We start from the raw sequence: 21,806 nt of genomic DNA on the forward strand, positions 1-21,806 counted from the left end.
TACCCTATAATGGTATATGATTGAGAGATTCGGAGAGAATATTGTGACATTTTTTAGGTCCGGCTCTTCGATCAGCTGTCCGTAGTAAAGCAATTAACGGACCCTCACTGGGAGTAAAATATCAATCTAAAATAATATGAACTCTAGAGACAAGCGAAGCAGCTCAGCAATGCTTTGTCTTTGTACATCATCAGTCATTACTTATCTTAACTTTTGAGAATTGACCAAGCAAACTGAAGTTATAGAGACGTGCTGTGTACATTTATACTTGTATTGGACACAGGCTACCTGCCCCCTCCCCCCCCCCCCCCCCCCACCCCCCAAATACTAAATACTTCAAAGTTCTGGCATTCAAATACTCTTTCTCTCCGTGCATCAGTTCGGGACGGCATTAATTTTATTACCTTAGAGACCATGCCCAGAGGCTATAGTACTAAATTTGGATCGAACTATCTCCAAGGGGATTATGGCTTAATTGCAATTAACTTAAGCGACTTAGATAGGTGGTATTTAAGTATCGTTTAGCAGCTTTAGCAGGCGTGCCAGACATCTGAGCCACTTAGCGAGAAACCCCGTTAGATCGATCTAGGGATAGGAACCCAGTCTTTACAGCTACATGTACACTGCACAGAGTCGTCATTGTATTAAATCTCCATTTTGGAATACCCTGCCATACTTTCCATAGGCGACTTATCACTGGTCATACCAAAGTGCACTTATTAGTGGGGTGCATTCAAGTTTTTGCAATCGATACAGTGATGGGTGGCCAAACCTGCTGTTTTTTTTATTTCCCCGCCATTTTTTTCCTTTCTTTCATGTTCTTTTCCTTTTACCAAATATCCCGTAAACAGTCATTGTAATTGATTTCGCACTTTGGCAGCTCTTGCTTTATGATGCACATTGCTTTAAAAAGTAGTGTCATCATCGATAACTGGAATTATATTGATATGAATATTAGTGGCCTAATCCTTGCCGTCCATATTGTGTATGATTTGTGTGATTGTCTCGATTAATGATAAAATCAATGGTGACTTGATAATCTAATTCAAGCGTGGGATGAAATGGCCATCACCGACATAAATAGCATGCCTACTGGGGTACATTGTTTCAAGGGACGCCAGTACCTTGCATCTTAATTGAACCTTGTAAGAAAAATGGTCGCATATGACCTCCATTTAGCCGGTGGGCTGTAATGGCTGCCGAATTTTCAGACAAGATAAAGATAATAAGAATGAAGAAAGCATCAATATCCCCAAGAAAAGCAAAGACAAGAATTGAATGGTTAGTGCCATGTGCAATACCAAAAACTGACTGTTGCAGATACATGTATATATAGCAAATATGCATTTGCAATAGCCCGTAGTGTGCAGTCACAATTGATTGTGTTCTAATAACATATATACAAACGCGCAAACAACTAAACCTCGACTTTTTCTTTCAGTTTTTAGTTAAGAGCTTATTAAGTTTTCTATTGAACGTAAACATTCTACCATTTTAAAACAAATCTTTAAACGAAAATGTATGATTTTTTATAGCAAAAACCAAAGTGCCCGCCCCTGGTACAATGCCAGCGACACGGATGCCGAAAATCAGCGCGCCCGCAAGGCTTACGAGGCTCTCATGACAATCACCCTGAGAAAACCTGAGAGTGAAGCGTACAGAAACTTCTCAGAGGAAGTCAAAAGACGAGCAGAGGATGAATACAAGAATTTTACTTACGGCGAAGAAGAGGTAGGTGTTTATATATATTAAGACAGCTTAATCCTTTTAGAATGCATGATCTCATTGTAAACTGATTTCACTCTTTTTATATTTTATTAATTGTTATATGTTATACAGTGTAGTTATAGCAGTTTTCGTCTATTTATCATCTCACATAGTTAATGGTGTTTCATTTTACACTTCAAGAACGCTTGCAGATACATGTTTAACCATAAGCTGTAATAATAATAATAATGATAATAATAATAATAATAATAATAATTTATGTCTACCTCTTATAAGCTTAAATAGTCTGTCAAATAATGTTTTCTTACTATATATAAATGCATTGCATATTTGTAAGGATTTTTCTACAGTAGGTAAATAAGACGTGTTTCACACACTCCGCCCCGATTTATCTAAGCGACCTGAAGCTTCACAGTCCAAAATGACTTCCTTGTAGACCTTCCACTTGTTGCACTTTCTTTCTTTTGAAATAATTCAAGTGCTATCATAGAAAAAAAATATTTGATGTTATGTCTCAAGAATTAATTTGCTCGTTTCAAGAACATTGTTTGATTTGATATTAGATCCCTTTGGGATCTTACGTATAAGAAGCACAGGAAAGTACAGCTGTACGTTGAACCTTTCACCATAAAATGCATACAATATTTCCTCCATCCCGCGTAGTACGTTATTTATTAACGCATCAATGACAAACTCAATATATAAATTGATTAAAAGTTGGCCAGTTAATAAGGGGTTTTATTTATGCCAAACGAAAAAAGAGTTTTTGGAATTTTCGTTTAACCAATTGACCATTTAATCAAAATGGTGATCTGTCTGATTGAAGAAAGTACTACATGAATGACGGGACCAAATGTTTGGAGCAACCAGTTACGTATAAACGAATTTTGTTATTTTCTCAGAAAGGATTATCTGTTTTGCACAATCCTTCATGAACTTTAAGGGATCGATTAAATTTCTCTTTTGGAACATTTGATCCCCGTTACGGCTGGCTAAAGATGCAAATCGCCACGATTTCTAGGTAATCTAATCTTCCGTTTAACGCACCATTTGCGTAGGCGAAGATCAAACAATATCTCAATATCTTTCCTTGTAGAGACACCACCAAAGACTCATAAAAAAAAAACGAGATCGCAGGGACTTCCTGCGTTTGTCGTCAATCACGCACGTTTATTACTAGCCCGATCTGTCCGAGTAATAAACAAGTGCCATTAATTCCCGCGCTTTTCTATTGATTAATTCATCCATGCCCTCAGCTGCTGATCGTACGTGACCCGCGATTGTTATGAATGGTGTCGACGGCGGGAAAAAGACTATTAGCACTCTTGGTCGTCTGCCTTTGAATATCCTAGAATCGATGCCGCGCCACGGTTGATGAGCGATGCTCGTTTGTTCTGCGATTGATTCTCAGTTTTGTTCTATGGCATGGTAGTTTAACAGCGTCTTATTCGATAATGACGTCACTAAATGAGCACTAAATGAGCGCTTGTATGAATTTCTTTTGTTAATGTCCGTACGACAAGGATTGATAGCCACTATTCTTTGGGGCATTAAAATGTTATTTGACCTGAATCTATTTAAGAGCAGATGGCTGTTATTAGTTAAGGTGAAGGTTGTCGTAATTACGTCTTGTCGACCTGACTGGGTGACCTCTTTTAAATGAGGGCCGTTATCAGTATGAGCTTGGTAAAAAAATCTGTATGAAAGTTACTGATTAGAAATCTATATACTGTAGTACAATGTGTAACTCATATGTGACAAATCACATCGAATTCATGACCTCTAATACATTTCTGTCGAAATAAGGTACAGCTTTGAATTACTCAAAGCTAAAAATCCTAACCTAGATTAATTATCGCTATATCACGATCTTTTTCTCCATCCGCCCATCTGTTACATTTAGACTTTTCAATGAACATGATAAACTAAAATTCTATCATATTCATTTAAAAGCTCAGATATTTATTTTCATTTTATTACAGCTGTCACGGACTTTTTACATGCATCTGAACACATAACCTGCGTCTGTCTATTTGAAAGCTTTGATGCCTTGTTTTGATCCAAATCCCAAGATTTCAGACGGTCGAAAAACTTTGTTAATGAATGGCTTAAACACATATGCAAAACAAATAACTGTGGTTAAACACGTCCTAAAGTTCGTTTATATGTATTATTATGAAGTATTATAACGAAAACAGATGAACATGACGGATTTTAATTGGAAACGTTTAAATGCTTCTGTGGCGTTCGTGTTCTAGGTGAACAGCTTTGTCGGTGCTTTCCATGACGCTGTCATTCTGTATGCCCTTGCACTAAACCAGACGCTTGAGGACGGTTTCAACGTGACGGACGGTGCAGAGATCACCAAGAGAATGTGGAACAGAACATTTGAAGGTACATTTACTGCGCAAGTGCGTGCATCTGCCCATGGGTGTGCGTACTGGCGGTTCGAGTTTTTTTTTTTTTTTTTTTTTTTGCTTAATGGGGTACAAATACAAGTTAACTTTTCCTTGCTTTGCTTGGGTTAATATAAAATAGTAGAGGAAGACAATGTTACTGCACTATATAACCTGTACCAGCACAGGGATAGAAATTGCTTGTTTTTGTCTCGTTTCGCTTGTTATACTGCTTTTAGGGTAGAGAATGGGTGTTTTCGGGGGAAAGGGGAGGAGGTGCACGTGACACATACCCATGTCTGGATATGTCATTGTGTGTGTGTGCGCGTGTGTGTGTGTGTGTGTGTGTGTGTGTGCGCGCGCGAATACGTTCGTTTATGCCATCAGCCTTCAAGTTGACGATTTTGTATTTCCCCATACCTCCACTATACGCAGGAGTTGTATATGAGACGTACTGTATGTAATTTCATTCAGCCCTAACTTAATTTTGACATAACATGAATCAAGCATTGTTGCTCACGCTCATTCCAATAATCTATACTAACCCACTAATGTGCATATAAATTAAGTCTTTGCCTTTAGAATACCAGCATTTCCATATCTGTCCGTGAAAGCATACATTTAGCATACCCAAAATACATTAGATTTTGCGCAGTCATTTATCAATTATTCGACAGGAACATGGCAACAGCCTGTATATGTGTAGTAACTACATTAGTGAAATACTGGTTATGATTGATTCTCCTGTTGTGGCACCTTTTTTACGATCTGTTTAATGAATCATAGATAAACAAATACATGTAGAGGCTGGTTTGTATAGCATTAATTCGAGTCAATACAATAGCCTCAGTAGTGTGTTTATTTATTTATTTATTTATTTATTTATTTATTTATTTATTTATTTATTTATTAAGCACATCGTCAAAAAGATGCCATAACTTACATCACTTATAACAGACAATATAATGACCAACAAGGAGGAATCCGAAAATTGTTGTTTGATGAAACGTATTCACTTTTCACTATATACACATGTCATATGCCTTCGATTCTAGGAATTACTGGCACTGTAAGCATAGATGAAAACGGAGACAGAAACGCAGACTACTCCCTGCTTGACTTGAATCCGGAAACTCAAGAGTTTGAAGTGAGTTGATGTCGAAAATAAAGGACCGCCACTGATCACAAACATTGGCTAAAACAGCTAACCGACCTGGAACGGATTCCTGATCACGTTATACACTTCGTCCTGGTTAAAGTATTAATTAGATAGAGCTTGAAATGTATTTATTATTATTGTAATTATTGTAATCATAATTAAGAATATTATTATTATTATTGTACTGTACGTATACGTGACCGTGGATGTATGTCCTTTATGTCCAGTAAGCATACCAGTACCTGCACGTTTCAAGAACTTTTTATCGTTCATTCTGTAGATATTATAAACACATGCTTCCTTCAAATATTGCAATTTCAGTTTCAATATGGGTCTTACATAGCAACCAGGTCACGTTTTCTTGTCATGTTTCAATTTATGAATTATTTTAATATCGAATGAGAATATACCTCAGTACACCTCTTGTCTCTATAGTTAGGTATTTAAACGGGTAGATAACTGGCCATAATTTTCTGTATAGCAATTATGTGATTTGACTTAACATTGTTGTCTCAAATCAGCAGTGCAAATTGATTTCATCATTATAGTTGTCATGTCTAAATGTACAGGTGGCTGTATATGATTTTGTTCTTTCTTCAAGGTGGTTGCCAATTACTATGGTAACCGTAAACAGTACGATGAGGTGCCTGGGAAGAAGATTCACTGGGCAGGAGGGAGGACAGGACCCCCGCCTGATGTACCAAAATGCGGTTTCGATAAATCCAAATGTCCAAACAAAGGTAGGGCCGGAAATCTGTTGACGTACGACTTGGTTGTTCTGCTATTACTTTTGCATTTAAAAAAATCGTGGGCAGATGCACATTCGGTAACGTTTTTACACATGGTTCAAATGTTCAGAAGAACTGCGTATTTGACATGGGAAAACGTCAATATAAAATGTATTTTTGAAAAGTAATGTTTTGATTATCAGGCATATGGGGTACACTTGCAAATCACGCTAAATGACCCCCCTACAACTGTTCATTTCAACCTTTAACTATTATTTTAAGGGCACTTCCGACTGCTTGTAGATTTAACTTTTCTAAAATATTTCGTGTGAGATCTTTCAGGTAATCGACTAGACATTTTGGAAGAGGACATCGGGATAGTTAATAAAGAAGCATTACAAAAATTTTGACCACGTTTCAAAGAGAACCTAGCAGCCATTAGACTTTCCGTTGCATTTACAAGTTTCTATTTATTCTCTTTCAGAACTCCCAGAATATGCCATAGTCATCATGGTCTTCAGCTCTCTACTCATCATTGTGTCACTAGGGGCCTTCTTCATATATAGGTTTGTAATAGAACTACGGTTGAAAACAGGATGACTGCACAGGCAGATCCGGGAAATTCCGTCTATTAAAAGAACATGTTTCTCTAATATTGGGCAAATTGCTACGTGCAGTGACGTTTCTACCCTTCCTGTTCTTCCTTTTCCTGTTCTTCCTTTTCGACGAGGGTCGGGGGGTCATATCCGCCATTTTGGGTTGAAAAGCAGTAGGGCGTATTCGCTAATAGCAATCTTGTGGTGGTATACTTTAACCCATACCTACTTGTATGTGCTTTATATAAACAGTGTTGCCAAGGGGATAAGGGATTATTCTTTTCTAATGTGATATCAATATGATAAGGTATTATAATATGTTTACTTGCAAAGAAGTAATTAAGCCATAAAATGCGTCAGAATATTACTTTCATGCACGCACTGCAATAAGTTGGGCTCAGAATTGGTAGTTGCTTTATTGCAATTGTTAAAAAAATGCATGCGTCAAAGGAAAAAATACATATAATTGAATTAGCTTCTGAGCAAATAGATACCAAGGCAACTTATATCACTGAGACAGGAAAATGCTTTTAAAAAGCTTAATATAACCAATTATCATCATTAACAAGTAAAAATATTGTATAATGTTTTCGACAAAGCTTATCAAACGCATTAGAGAAAAAAATGATGTAATACATGACGTGTGATAGAATATAGCATGTTTATCAATCTTTATCAATATTAGAAATGTTGACTTTAATGTTTTAGCAAACGACTTTTCGCTGAGAAATTAGCGTAACGCACTGAAATTTAGTCAGTCATAACCTATCCCCGACGGACAATACAACTCTGTTATGTTATTTTATGTGGTTTTCTGTTGGTGCCAAATTTTCTGAAGAGGAATAATTAGCTTTTTGCTGGCTTTTTTAGGCGGGGATGATTTGATTATGAGACACGAGCATTTTCTCTTTCAGACATTTCAAATTGGAGGCAGAGCTCGCAGAAATGAGCTGGCGAATCCGTTGGGAGGACATCATGTTTGCCCATCACGGTGGACCCAAGAGAGTTGGCAGCAGGATTAGTTTAACAAGGGTAAGAACTGCTACCTACGACAGTACCGGTGACAGTGACAACAGCACTCAAAAAACAAAAACGGAATCTATGTGGAAATCACTTCTCTCACTTCCTACGCGGTAGACACACTTCATATGGTGTATTCTATCATACCATTAAAGATATCAAAACTTACAACAATATGGTAAAGTTATGCGCGATGTTGATAAGAGAAACAACCATGATTAGCCACCAGGAGAAATTGATACTAAATGAGTACCAAAATATCTGTGTGCAATGCGAAATAAGAGCTAGAACACGTATGCTTGGAGTGTTTAATGGCATATATCCTGTTTCGTGTAACAAAAGATATCACACATTTTGAAACATGCTTCTTGGAATGTTACAATGAAATTGACAAACAAACAGACAGACAAACGAAAAGGGACTCAGTTTAAAAAAAGCATCAATTTACCCTGACGTCACAAGGACATTCCAAGCTACAACTTCTTTGATTTATGTGTTTAATGGTGCTTCAGCCACTCATAATGAGTCCTTCAGCCATTACGAACCCCGAGTTCTTCCGGCCTTACTTGCCTCGAGCCGTGGTTTGAGTATCACAGACAACGCGGACTTTTTTTCAGACCTTCATATATTATATACGCGCTCATAATGTCAGGGGCGTGCTTCATGGAATCTTTTTTATGAAGATTTAAAAATGAAGAAGAGCATTGTCCACACGGCCATGTTCAAAGTTGGAATGGCACAATTAATGGACAAAAACGAAATTTCAGCAATTAAAATACGAAGTGTATAATTTACTAGTACATTTTACATGGTAACGTTATTTGCACTGGCACCATACATTTGAGGAAGTTATTCCGTTCAATTAATAAAAACCATCCTTTCCTCTCCACCAGTTAAAATCATTTCAGGACACGTTTACAAAAATGATAACTTTTCCAATTAGATTCTAAAATTCACATGTAACTGAGAACTTAAGTGCCCAGATATCGCCTCAAATCACTCGCTATTGATCGAAACATGTCTGTGTTTCTACAACAGGGATATTGCCGACGCACCATATCACAGAAATACATGCACACAAGAGGGAACAAATGTTAAAAAGAACATCTGATCTAAAATTAACACATTCTATTGAAACGTATTCGATTTGTCTTGGCATCTAGTAGGGGGCACTTAGTGTATCGTTTTAAATACTTTTTGAATGTTCTGCATCGTGATATTGTCACGGGTGTGAAAATGTTAAATAAAAATAGACTCATATAGTATATGGTTGCGTGTGCACTGGGTGAGTGGGCGAAATGGGTTTAAGATGTTCATGTAACATTGTGTAGAGTGTTCCAATTAAGTCAGAGTTTTAAAGATTTCCACAACATATCTTCTGTTTCAGTGATATCTTTTATTCTTTCTTTGTCGAAAATGCGGTATCATGCTGACTGTGCACGATTACAAGGTCGTTTCATTTCCATTTCAGAGATACTCCAGCGCCAGTCAATACTCCGTAGATTCCATTGCAGTCCAGTTGAGCAACGTGGGCAACAAGCAAATGTTTACCACGACAGGATACTATAAGGTGCGCCCCATATGTGTTACAAATTCAGACCCATTTCCTAATGGCAGGCAATGCAGTATCCTAGGCAAAGAAATTAGAAAATAAAACACACGTGATATACGATGCAAATGTATTGGAAAGGTATTAACTTTGAGAAACGCCACCTGAAAACATTATGACATTTAAAAGCCATGTTCTTCCTCGCAGGCTGAAAGAACACCTCCCCTAAAGCGAAAGTGCTATTAGTCGATGTATACAAAAAAGAACGATTTGTTTTTGCTACGTGACTCCCGTTTCCTTTACCTGATACTGGCATATTGAATTGGCATAGTGTCTGCAGCCAAGTGTGACTGTTTTAGGGCCATGGGTTCCGGTCCCCATTTTTATTTGTTTCCAATATTTCCCCACGGTGTCGTGTTTTTTCTTTTACATTCCTGGTGGAGATAATTCTCTGTCTAGATCAATATTTGTTTTGACTGAAACAACCTCTAGATAAGTTATTTCCTCTCTGTTATTTTTTCGGAATGTTTATCTTGCAGGCCGCAGTGGTAGCAATTAAGAAGATCAACAAGCCAAGTATACAACTGTCAAAGCCAGTTCTTCTAGAGATTAAAAGGGTATTTCTTGTTTTTTTACCATGCGCCACAAGCTTTTAAACGTTGTAGTCACGTAATCCAAGACATAGGAACATTACATTGCGTTATTTTCATAAGAAGTATGCCGTATGGCATTCGAAGTATACTAACATACCTTGTACAGCTCGTGTGTAAATGGTTATCTTAATGCAATTTTTGTGTTACTTTTTATCTATTTATTGCATTAGGCAATGCATTTGTGCGTGCATCTCGCTGATTAGCCCTATGCATTTGATTCATTGATTTTACAAAGCGTTACATTCGGACATACAATACACTATTTATCAACCTAGTTATTTTACTATTTTTATGGGATCTTTATTGTCATTTTAAAAACCAATTTTGCTTTCAAGATGATAAATTGAATGTTTATCTTCTTATAGATGCGCGATCTCCAGAATGACCACCTGGTGCGTTTTATAGGGGCGTGCATTGACATTCCAAATATGTGCATTTTGTCAGAATACTGCCCCAAGGGAAGTCTCCAGGTAAGTGCCCTTAAAATGGCTTCCTATTTTCTTGCCGTTCTGGAACCGTTGGTTGTAAAATCACAACGTTGTATAACACCATGGAATGACATTATCTTCTTCCCCAGTACTGAAACTTATTCCGCATTATTACACACCACGTTGACATTCTCCTTGTTACTCAGATCAGGACCTTTTTAGAAAACATCAGACGCAGAAGCTAGCGTTTTTTAACTGTTATGCGAACAAATCCATGGCCTGTATTTTCACCCATAGACGCGTAATGTGTGCAAATTTCTTTGCACCTGCACATAAGACTATTGGATTTTTCCAAGAGGGACACGAACGATAATAGGAATTTGTCACCTTAAACCCATACGTCGCCTTTTTTAAACAATCCTCCTCGTGACATTTCCATCTAGACTGGCACTCTTCCAGCAATAAGCAAAAACTGTCAGTTATCTTACGAGATCTCCTACAAGGAGAAAAACAGACAGAGAGATCAATCTAAGCAACCACATTACTTTCTCCAATGGGAATACGCCGAGATAGCCAAAGGTGAGGACTTCCTCACTGCGTTGCGTCATACGAAACATGGTAACTTATGAGAATCTGCCTGACTTGGGGTTAACATTTTAGCGACAAGGGTAAAATTCTATGCGCCGGAACGTCTTTTTAGAAAGCAATACTTACTAAAATAACACCCAAAATTCAATGGGTTCGTATTGTTAGGCAATAGACTGTAATTCGACAGAACGTAAGAGAAACAAGCAAAAAATACAATAAAATAAATTCAGTTAGCTTGTTCTGCACCGCACTTGCTAAAGTGCCATTCTTTCTGAACCGATTCGTCTCCGAATTCCGTAAAATCTCGATTTACTTTATGCTTAGTGGCTAGACTGTCGATTACCTACCATGATTAATTTTATATATAATGCCAGAAGAATGGCATAAAAGATATAATAAAAAGCAACTTACCTGTATGTAAACGAGGGATGAGTTTCTACAGCAATTCTTAGGTTTTGTAGTAAATTATATAAACATGTATATAGAAGAGATGGTATTTGTGTAGGGAATAACGTATATTTGTTTCTATCTTATATATATTTTTTTTTCGCGCGTTATTCTCAACACGCTCTTTTCAGGAGAAAATAAGCAAATACAAGTCCAGACAACTAATGTATAATATGTCATATATATGTCCATTTCCAGTACAGATAAGCCAATATCAGAATTGCTGTTTTTGAAAATTGAGACGACGGAATGATATGATCTAATAACTTCTCACTGTATTTCAGGATGTCCTTGAGAACGAACAGATAAAGCTGGATTGGATGTTCCGCTATTCATTAATGCAAGATATAATACGGGTATGTGAATTGCATTTGATAACACAACATGAAATGACTTGTGCAAGTTCTGAATAACATCACTAAAATTTTTATCCACTTTTCAATGGTAAGTAATAGTGAAATCCTAGAAAACACATGTTACCAGAGACGTCTGAGTTAATTCAAATGTACTCAATTACCATTAATAATAACACAGTGCCGAGTGTAACTTTTGATAATATGTTTCACAGAAACGTCCTTTTTTGTCAGATTTACCCTAAATTGAGACAGCCAATTAAGACATTACGAACCTTGTCACTAGTGAGGCCCTGCTACTTCTAAGTTTAGTTTGGTGATTAACAAAGATTTAGTTCATTAGAATTATGGTGTTATAAAGATTCATTTAGGGACCCAGTGCTTTAGGCGTATTTTGTATAAATTAGCATATGTCCTACTCTAATGGTATCGTGTCAGACAATCGTAATAAAAGGAACGTACAATGCAATAGTGTTTGGTTAGACCAGGACGTGGCACACCTGTTTTTGTTTCAATTTTATGAATTTAAGATAATAACCATCACCAAGAATGACTTTTTTATATACCCTATACCTTCGGCTACATCTAATAATAGTAATGACTGAGATTCATATTGCGAGTTTGAAGGGATGTATATGTAGAGTGCACATATTGCATATTCCTATCATTGTTTCAGGGAATGGCATATTTGCACTCCACTGAAATCCGTTCCCATGGCAACCTGAAGAGTTCCAACGCCGTGGTGGACAGTCGTTTCGTTTTGAAAATAACCGATTTCGGGCTCCACTCACTGCGTGGCACGCCTTACGAATCCGACGAAGACACGTATGCATTCTACAGACGTGAGTATAGTTGCCTTTGTTACATGTTTTATAATAGTGTATATACACGCAACAATTTGAGATAAGCAGTAAATATAATGTATCCTCGAAGATTTACTTTCGCACAATTTGCACAATGTCAGCGGCTATCCATTGCTATGACTTTTACAGTCCGTCGTCTTTTGTAAAACAAGGAAAACAAAACAATTTTGTTAGGTGTACCTGTCATTTACATTGAATAATGCGTTTTTCTTTAGTATTAGGGTATATTTAGAATAATAGAAATATGGTCATTATGCGTATGTGCCCATTTTTTATATGTGTTTTATTTATATCATCACTCATCGTGCCCGAATGTCCAAGTCAAATCCAATAATTTAATTTTTATTTCTTCCAGGAAAGCTTTGGTCAGCCCCGGAGCTACTGCGCATGCACAACAGGCCTCCCGAGGGCACACAGAAGGGCGACGTCTACTCTTTTGCCGTGGTTTGCCAGGAGATCGTCTATCGCAACGGGCCTTTCTACCTGGAACACATGGAGATGAGTCCCCAGGGTAATAAGTTTATTTTTGATACCGGTGTCATAAGTAGATTTATGGAGGGCCACAGCGTTGAGGTGGCGCCCCAACGTTTACTCAGCTTCGCACGCATAGAGAGAGAGAGAGAGGTGGTATTTTCTGATGAATTCCTTGCAACATGTATGTCCATGCATATAGATGTGATAATAAAATGTTTTCTTCAGCTGTACCATTACTATGAAACCGATGCGTCTGTTAATTTTAACCTTATTTTTATTCTTTTTTTCCTTTAAATCGAGGTCATTTCCGCCGCAGTATCTATTATAAACTTATTTTCTAATATTATTCAGATATCTACATGAAGGTTAAAAATGGCCAGAAGCCGTTCTTCCGCCCGACACTAGGAGACGAGATGTGCCCGAATGACGAGCTGGCGCAGCTCATCCGCCGCTGCTGGGCCGAGGACCCAATCGAACGCCCAGATTTCCATAGCCTTAAAACTGCCATCAGGAAACTTAACAGGTAGTTAATGTTTGTTGAATCCCAGATGTGAACTGTAAAATGAAGTTTGGTATTTATCGCAAAAGTTGCATTATTTTAAAAAGTTTTTGACAAGATATATGTTTGCATGGGTTACAGCAATCCTTTGATATTGCAGAATTTTTATTTGGGAAGAGTTGAGGCCAAAACATGTGAATATCACATTAACATTTGATGTTGTTCGTTCTTGCAAGAATGTTACCGTTCTTGCACAGAAATTAGCAGATTTCTTGATGTTTTGTTATGTCACATTGACATAGCTGCTTGCAATAAGCAGCATGCAGATAAAAAAATCAATGTGTACTGCGCCCCTTCAACCCTATGCTATGTGGCGGTGTAAAAAGAGATTGTGGATTGATATTAATTAATTTCAAACAATTTATTTCACCTTATCTGACGTGTTATATAGTGACAGTGACATCACATATTTCAGTAGTTATCTTGCCAAGTTGTATATAATTGAGAAAACGTCCAAAACCAGCTTGCTTTACTTAACTTGGCATGTATGTGATGTAGGTGCTACCGGGTACATGCATCTGAAAAACGTACCTTAAAGGTATACTTTACGTGTTGTAAAAAAAGGCCTTTAATCATATGTCTATGTCCAAATATCCTTTTTCATCTTTCCTAATTCAGTCCATGAAATCAATAGAACTCTTCAAATTAAAGTAAAATGCCAGGAAGACATTGCATCACTATTCGTTAACACTTAAGTTATTGTATTGAAAACGGTAGAAAACATCGAATCTAAGTACAGGGAAGGGCGGTGCGATGATTCAAGAGCTGGAGAAATTTGCCTTTTTGTCTCGAGAAAAGTTGGATTTGTTGCGAAAATCCGGTATATACTACAACCGATTGCAATAAGTAAAAAAAAAAATCGGTTAATGTAAATCTGCTCGCTAGCACCATTTTGTAACCGCAAGTAGCAATCAATAGCAAATAGACACTGACATTTATTTAAAAATAGTAGCCCCTTCCCATGGCGCCATATCTCTTCATCTTGACATCAGCCATGACAGACTTCCTTACCATTTCGAACGAGCTCTGTGACTGTGTGTAATGAAGTATCATCCATTTGGCAGATGGCTAACGAACTGTACTTGTTTATTGAAAATGGCTCGTCCTTTGCTACTGGTAGAAGAGACACTAGTACGGTGAACATGTACCCTGCTCAAATATTTCATGTAATAACGATTCTCTCTCTCTCTCTCTCTCTCTCTCTCTCATTTACATCTAGGCACCGTTTATACTGGGCTCCAAAAGTTACACCACCACGGCGATCGCGCCAAATTGGGTAACTATCACAAGTCTTTAGTTCTTTCCTTTGACCACCTAGTTACCTTTTAACGCCATTTATATCGGTGCCATATACGGGATGGCCCTCTGTAGGACACAGCCGGTTCCTTTTGATTTGTACAAGTGATCCCCTTGCTAGGCTTTGGCCTACTTGCGTCACGCTAAACCTAACCTATATGAATCTGTTACTCGGACCCTCGGTTACATTTCATTTTCATTTTAGAGGACGACTTTTGGCCAGATCTCACCATCAGTCGCTGGGAATGGCCATGGAGTTACAAATTTGTGGCCAAGCGATCTCGATATTCTCCCAAAGCGTTCCTCTTGGTCTCCATGCCAGCGGCCAGTGGTTAGACCAACATCGTTCTCTGTGCAGTCTTTAACGATGGTGTCACAGGTTAATGGTGTACTCGAGTGTTTTATAATACTAATTTAATTGGTGACTATCTTATTACCACGTGTGTACAAAGAAGTCGAGGATCAATGACAGAAAGCATGGCACAAACCTTTTTCACCTTTGCGCCCAGAATGATCAATCCAATTTTCCAATCATCAGTGAATATATTCCCTATATCACCGCATATCAACGTTTCTTACAGACCTGAGACACTTCAGTTTAGTCATGGAATTTGCTATTTGTAGTCTGCATAGGATCCCCTGATACCGCGCTAGTTTACTTAAAGCAACGTGCCGAGCGAACCGTTGTAACACTGAATAATCTAATAACTAGACATTAGACTGTCTCCCTAATTTCCCAAGGACATTAAAACCAAATTAGTTTCGATATTCCCATAGACTGTTTGGAAGGCTACTTTTTGAATATCTATTAAACTTCATTATCCGAACGTAGGAATAGTTTGTGGTTTCTAAAGCATTTTATGTATGATTTAACTAGATTTGATAACTAGAAGTGTCAAGCCATGCGGATTAATTGAAATAAATGAAACCGTCTGTACCTAGTCCTTTAAATCCAAGGAGTGTCATTTGCACGAAATATCGAAGCTTTGCTTTTGGTTTCTTTTGTTCAGATTAACGGACTGTTCATGTTAATTTTGATTTCAATCAATAAAATTTGTTCCTTTGTGGTATTATAATGGGGTGATCATTTCGTTGCGTTGATTTCCGCAAAAAAAAAATGGGGACTGGCGAGCACCTTACTCATGTTCCCCTCATATTGGAATATTTTCTGGGCCTTCATACAAATAATAGAAATATTTGGCCTATTTTCATTTCCAGTTTTCTTTCGTATTTCGGTGTCTCATTGCCTGATTTCTATTGCAGAGAGGGTGATAGCGGTAACATTTTAGACAACCTACTGTCCAGAATGGAACAATATGCCAACAATTTGGAGGCTCTGGTGGAAGAACGAACAGCTGATTATTTAGAACAAAAGAGAAAAGCCGAAGACTTGCTCTATTTAATGTTACCTAAGTACGTGATGTGACACACGCACACACACACACACACACACATCTTAAAACATTTTGCACTTGATAAGGTTGAATATCATTCAAAAGACATATTATTCACGGACAACAGTGTCAGTATATTACAATATTACATTTTCTCTTTGCAGAGCAGTTTTTAAATGCAAACCCCTGACCTTTAGAATTGCACTTTTGTAAGCTCTATTCCGTACACGAACATGTCAGAAATGCATCTTTCTCGTCTTTTTTTTCCCCGAGGTTACCAGTCATCAATTCATCAATTGTAATCAATGGACGTATCATTTCCGTCTTTTCCTTAAACAACCGTGTGTCCTACTTGGTTTATTGGAATGGGATTCCGTTTCCGACGGCGCAGACACTTCACCTTTTGATCAGTCTCGTCCTGTTTCAGATCAGTGGCCATGCAACTCATAAGGGGAGACCCCGTAGCGGCAGAGTGGTTCGATGAGACTACGATTTATTTTAGTGATATTTGCGGCTTCACGTCGCTGTCCTCTGAAAGCACGCCAATGGAGGTAGCCTATTTATTTTATTATATTTATTTAATTTTTTTTCATTTTTATGTATTTAATTTTTGGTTGAGTTTAATGGTGAATGGTAATGGTTGAATTTAAATGTAAATGACAAACTTACATTATTTTTGTTGTACGTCCACACTTAAGTTAAATGATGTCAAAGCATGCAGAGGTTCCTTGAATACGATCTATATTCTGTATTTCAGATGAATAGCTTGCTTTGGTTTTAAATCAATACAACATTGCTCAACATCACTGTCCACAGTGTTTATAAATAAACAATAGATTGATTAATAAGTCCGATTCTTGGATTCACTTTTCAGAGCACTCATGCAGAACTGCCACTGTAAATAGAGTTTGATTGATCGACAATTTGATATGTATTCCTTGGAGAAAAAAACACTATTGAATATGCAATGTTTGTCCTCGTCGATAGTTACATGGAATACTCAGCTCAGTTTCTCATTATATCCAATTTGCGTTTTCCCACATTTCAGGTTGTCGACCTCCTGAATGACCTTTACACAACATTCGATACTATCATAGAAAAGTACGACGTGTACAAAGTAAGCAGTTAAAACATTTATTATCATCTGCAGTAACGTTATCAACTACTGTTATGTTCATATAACACCGGAAATCCCACTCGAACACTTGTGAATCAATAAATAAATCAATATTCTCAGTATATTGCTTTTTATCTAGTTTAAGTCTTATGTGTTGATCTTATTACTACAACACCCTGTTAACATTTTTAAACTTAATTTTTGAAAACTTAGCTTCTAGAACATGCAATGGCATGGCTCCTTTCACAACGCTCCGCTTTGAAATGCTTGTGAAATATCTGATAAACACCATTATCTGTGCAGTTCGATATCACTTATGTCTCCAGTCTTACTGGTATCCCAAATCTGACACGTATATCTATCTAACGTGAAAACTTGCAGGTAGAAACAATTGGCGACGCCTACATGGTGGTGTCCGGTCTGCCCGTGAAGAACGGTAATCTCCACGCCCGGGAAATCGCCCGTATGTCCCTCTCCTTGCTAGAGGCCGTGCTGTCCTTCAAGATTCGACATCGGCCAGACATGCAACTGAAACTGAGGATAGGCATCCACTCAGGTGTGAGAGAGGGTGAAGTCAGAGAAAGAGGGGGTGGGTGGGTGGTACATGTAGGGGGGGAGGGGGGGCGAGGGCGGATAAATAAGTGTCCATGGTAATTTCATTCAAGACGAATTGAAAAATTTAACTTCTAATTAGTCATATTAATCGTACCTTTTTACTCAATGTAACCTTTAGATTTTATGTTTTCTTCGCTTAAAAAAAAATTAAAAAGAACAACTACGCTCAAGACCCGCAATGCTACTGATACGACAACTCAGCGATGAACAAAAAAGCCTTTTCAAATAAAGCGTTTTTTAATTAAGATAAACAATACATGCATTAAAGTTTTGTAATTTTTTATTATTATTATTTCGTACAGGACCAGTATGCGCAGGCGTGGTTGGCCTGAAGATGCCTCGCTATTGCTTGTTTGGGGATACAGTAAATACAGCTTCTAGAATGGAATCAAATGGATTACGTAAGTGTGCTGCAACATTTTGCTATAAAGATTAAAATACTCAGTTCAAGACATTTGTAAAAGACGTGCTTTTGTAGTTTATGAAAATGTTTTGGTGTCCCATTCAGCGATTCGTATTTTATTTTATATTTTATACCCACGTTACCCACGTTAGAGGGGAAACGGAGTACAATACGTACCTTCTGAAGCTAATAGGTGCACGCGGCCTACCTCTTCATTGTCACCTCATTGTCCCTTACATAATATAATGATTTGTCTTAATTTTTAGCTCTACGCATTCACGTCAGTCCCAAAACGAAGGAAATACTGGATAGCTTCGGTTCCTTCTACCTGGACCTCAGAGGGCCTGTGGAAATGAAGGTGAGCATGCACTGAAACACGACTTCTGCAGAATCCAATGATAGGAATATGGCTAGTTTGCAATCCATCTACAGCGTTTGCTACTTGTATATATCGGTGGATGATTTTGTAAAGATGTTTGAATAAGTAAAAGAAAATAAAGAGATATAAGAAGTTTTGCTAGTATATAAATTACTTGCAAATGACAACAGAATATATCTAAATAGACACTTTATGATAATCCAATTAATATACGAATAAAAGGTTATTAACGTTTATTTAAGTATACGACAGACAACTAGGCCTAATGCTAGTTTTTGATGAATAAATTAACACAGGGTTAAAACCGTTCACAGTCAGTTTAAAAGCGTGTCGTTCTTCATCTTTTTTTCTTAGGGGAAAGGTTCGGTGATAACTCACTGGCTGCGCGGAGAAAAGGGTCAGGAAGATCTCATGGAGACGCTGAGAGAAAGGATTGCTCAAATCGACTCCAATCACGAGAAAAAGACGTAGCCAGTAATCCCGAAATGGAGTCAAGAGATTTGAAAAAGTTTGAGATGCTGGCTCCCAACTAGAAGTTGTTTTCCTTGGAGGGGGAATTCCGGCCGACTGACATAAAATTGTAGGATATGGAGGAGTGTCAAAACATGTGTTTATCTTCCTTGTTAGGTACGGGAACTGTGCCCGTTACCTGGTGATACTTTTTTCGAATATCCAGTGACATTCTATGAACAAACATTGCTCACCGCGCCCCACGCTAAATGGCTTCTTTCAAAGGGAGACGTGGACGAAAGGTTGGGTTTCTGAAAAGCGGGGTTTGAATCGAGAGAGCACCGTATATTGGAGATGACATTTCAGAAATGTTTACTTTTATTATTTCTGGCATTACGTTTCGATGTTAATCCGAATGCCAGTGTATGCCACAAGACAGACCCTGAATAAGACGAGGATAAAAAAATTGATGGCTGAAAAAGAAACGGGCTTTAGAGATAGTAAAGTTATATTCAGAAAGTGGTTTTATCGACCACTTACAATGTCGTTGTAACTCTGGGGACATGCGCACGACGTTGATCGTTGATGTGTGGGGTTCATGACATATTAGAATTAGCACTTAAATAACATTTCTCCATGGATTTAGGGGGCATCATTTCGGTTGATGTATTCGGCAAAGTGCAATTTTTGAACAGAAACGTGTTGTCGTTGTTGTTGTTCTTTGTCTCTGAGGGACAAGGCAATTTATATTTAGGTACACTAGTGCACGAGTATAGTGTAACAACGACGTGTTTAAATGGCGGTATAGTATATTTAATGTTTACGATTTAACTTTATTACTATTTGTTTTTCAAAGGTCAGTTTGTGTTGTTTTTTATTCTCTATAGATAAAGTACCTTTTCTTATTTCTTCAGTCTGTTAACCGTTCAACGGTTCTTGTACAAGTCAATTGCCCGCCAAACATTGAATTAGAAAAACAAGGCGTTGTCTGTTTTTCTATTTTCATATGGGTTACAACACATATGACAACTTTTCCACCCTAACATGTCTCAATTACCCCAACGGCCAAGACCAATTATATAAATATAGTGCATAGTTTATTTGGGAACAATGAGTCCAGCTCAATTAATTTTAAATGTATTAGTTGTATAACAGCATGATCATTGTGAATCGGTTTGTCGTGTCATTCATTTCATCCATTGCACTTCTGTGGCAGGTAATTAATCGATTTGAAAACGTTGTCTTTAGGATCATTGCGCTTTAAATGTAGTTTGCGTCACGTGATCTGATGATGACGTCATTTCGTCACGTGGACAGGGATATTATGCTGTCGTCTTTAACACTCTCATTTGTTGTCGACAGCAAAGCTGCTATCTTTTTTTCGTCAATAAAAGTATGTGTTTATGGGATATCTGGCGTTTACGTCCATACCTAATAACATACCTCTTGAAGAACCATATTTCAAATTTTTGCACAAAAAAAACATATTCCGACGTTATCGACTTCTTCAGAGCAAGCCTTTAATTACTCTTTCATTACTCTAACAAGATCTAAACATCAACTGTAGTAAAAGTTTCACAAACGGGATCAAAATCTGTTTACATTCAGACCCGTAGCCAGCAATTTCAAAAGGGGGGTTCTTTTTCTGAAAAAGTGGACCTTTTCCCATAAAAACTTCATGTACCTAGATCAAATTTTACCCAGAGTGGACCTTTTCCCAGCAAAAGGGGTGGTTCTTTCCAACCCACCGATCCCCCCCCCCTCGGCTACGGGCCTGTCTTTGTACATTTATAAATATTTCTTGAGCTGTAATTTTGCAGCAAGACATAAAATTGCATTATTTCTATATACGTTTATTTTCCCCTTCACATCTCCATTAATTACCGGAATATAGTTATGAGACCTACAACAAATATGGAAAGCGAACCACTTTTCTTGTATAACACGCACTATCGGGTGACTATTGCGATCTCAGCTATCACAATTCAGATCGTGTAGCGATTTACTTCTCAACTAACGCATTACTGTAACACACGATGTAATAGTGAATAATAACGACAACAGTCTGGAGCTTTCAAACGTTTATTCACCGACTCTCTTTTTCGCACAATGTCACAAGTATTTATACTCTATTTTCCAAAGAATTTTCCATTCTCATGTTGCAAACTGCCTTTCAATTTCCTTATTAGGTAATTTCTAATAGACTTGTTTTCACTTTAAAATATTATTCGAATTACTCATGCTTGGACCTTGTCCATCTAGAGTTTGCATGCGTTTTACAGGTGTTAGAAACGTGCAAATCTATTGAAAAATTAACCAATCAAATCAATCTATATGTGACTTTGAAATGTTCCATCCTTTCTTACTTCGAGAACAATCTTTACACTTGTTGACTCTTAAAGAAATTTAACTTGCTCTCAATCACTCCCTATCCTTTTACTCTTTTGATTCTGTTTTAATTGTTATCTGTAATTAATAAAAGTGTTAGTCATTTGCTTTACAACAAAGATATATCACAACTACGGTGTTGGTCTTTTCAGTGAAAATAATGGAATTCAATATGCATCTATATGGACCACTTGTTTGTTCCTTCCATTTCAAGTCAACACAG

General features: G+C 37.5%; 1 protein-coding gene across 9 annotated transcripts in view; it reads left to right on the forward strand.

Annotated features, from left to right (window-relative positions):
- Positions 1-20,604, forward strand: part of LOC106166491 (atrial natriuretic peptide receptor 1) — a 162,442-nt gene extending 141,838 nt beyond the window's left edge. For all 9 annotated transcript variants that reach the window (XM_087003862.1, XM_087003860.1, XM_087003861.1 and 6 more), the window contains 20 exons: positions 1,536-1,731; positions 3,987-4,122; positions 5,180-5,271; positions 5,885-6,023; positions 6,496-6,577; positions 7,522-7,639; positions 9,099-9,197; positions 9,716-9,793; positions 10,195-10,299; positions 11,577-11,648; positions 12,322-12,487; positions 12,864-13,019; positions 13,334-13,505; positions 16,101-16,250; positions 16,659-16,782; positions 17,280-17,348; positions 17,730-17,904; positions 18,266-18,364; positions 18,633-18,724; positions 19,100-20,604. In XM_087003862.1, coding sequence (XP_086859988.1) covers positions 1,536-1,731; positions 3,987-4,122; positions 5,180-5,271; positions 5,885-6,023; positions 6,496-6,577; positions 7,522-7,639; positions 9,099-9,197; positions 9,716-9,793; positions 10,195-10,299; positions 11,577-11,648; positions 12,322-12,487; positions 12,864-13,019; positions 13,334-13,505; positions 16,101-16,250; positions 16,659-16,782; positions 17,280-17,348; positions 17,730-17,904; positions 18,266-18,364; positions 18,633-18,724; positions 19,100-19,216 — 2,437 coding nt within the window. In that variant the 3' untranslated portion in view covers positions 19,217-20,604. The remainder of the gene's footprint in view (positions 1-1,535; positions 1,732-3,986; positions 4,123-5,179; positions 5,272-5,884; positions 6,024-6,495; positions 6,578-7,521; positions 7,640-9,098; positions 9,198-9,715; positions 9,794-10,194; positions 10,300-11,576; positions 11,649-12,321; positions 12,488-12,863; positions 13,020-13,333; positions 13,506-16,100; positions 16,251-16,658; positions 16,783-17,279; positions 17,349-17,729; positions 17,905-18,265; positions 18,365-18,632; positions 18,725-19,099) is intronic.
- The last annotated feature ends 1,202 nt before the right edge of the window (positions 20,605-21,806 follow it).

This window comes from Lingula anatina, chromosome 2 (genome assembly GCF_051362555.1).
Source record: "Lingula anatina isolate TDL-2025a chromosome 2, LinAna3.0, whole genome shotgun sequence".
NCBI lineage: Eukaryota > Metazoa > Brachiopoda > Lingulata > Lingulida > Lingulidae > Lingula > Lingula anatina.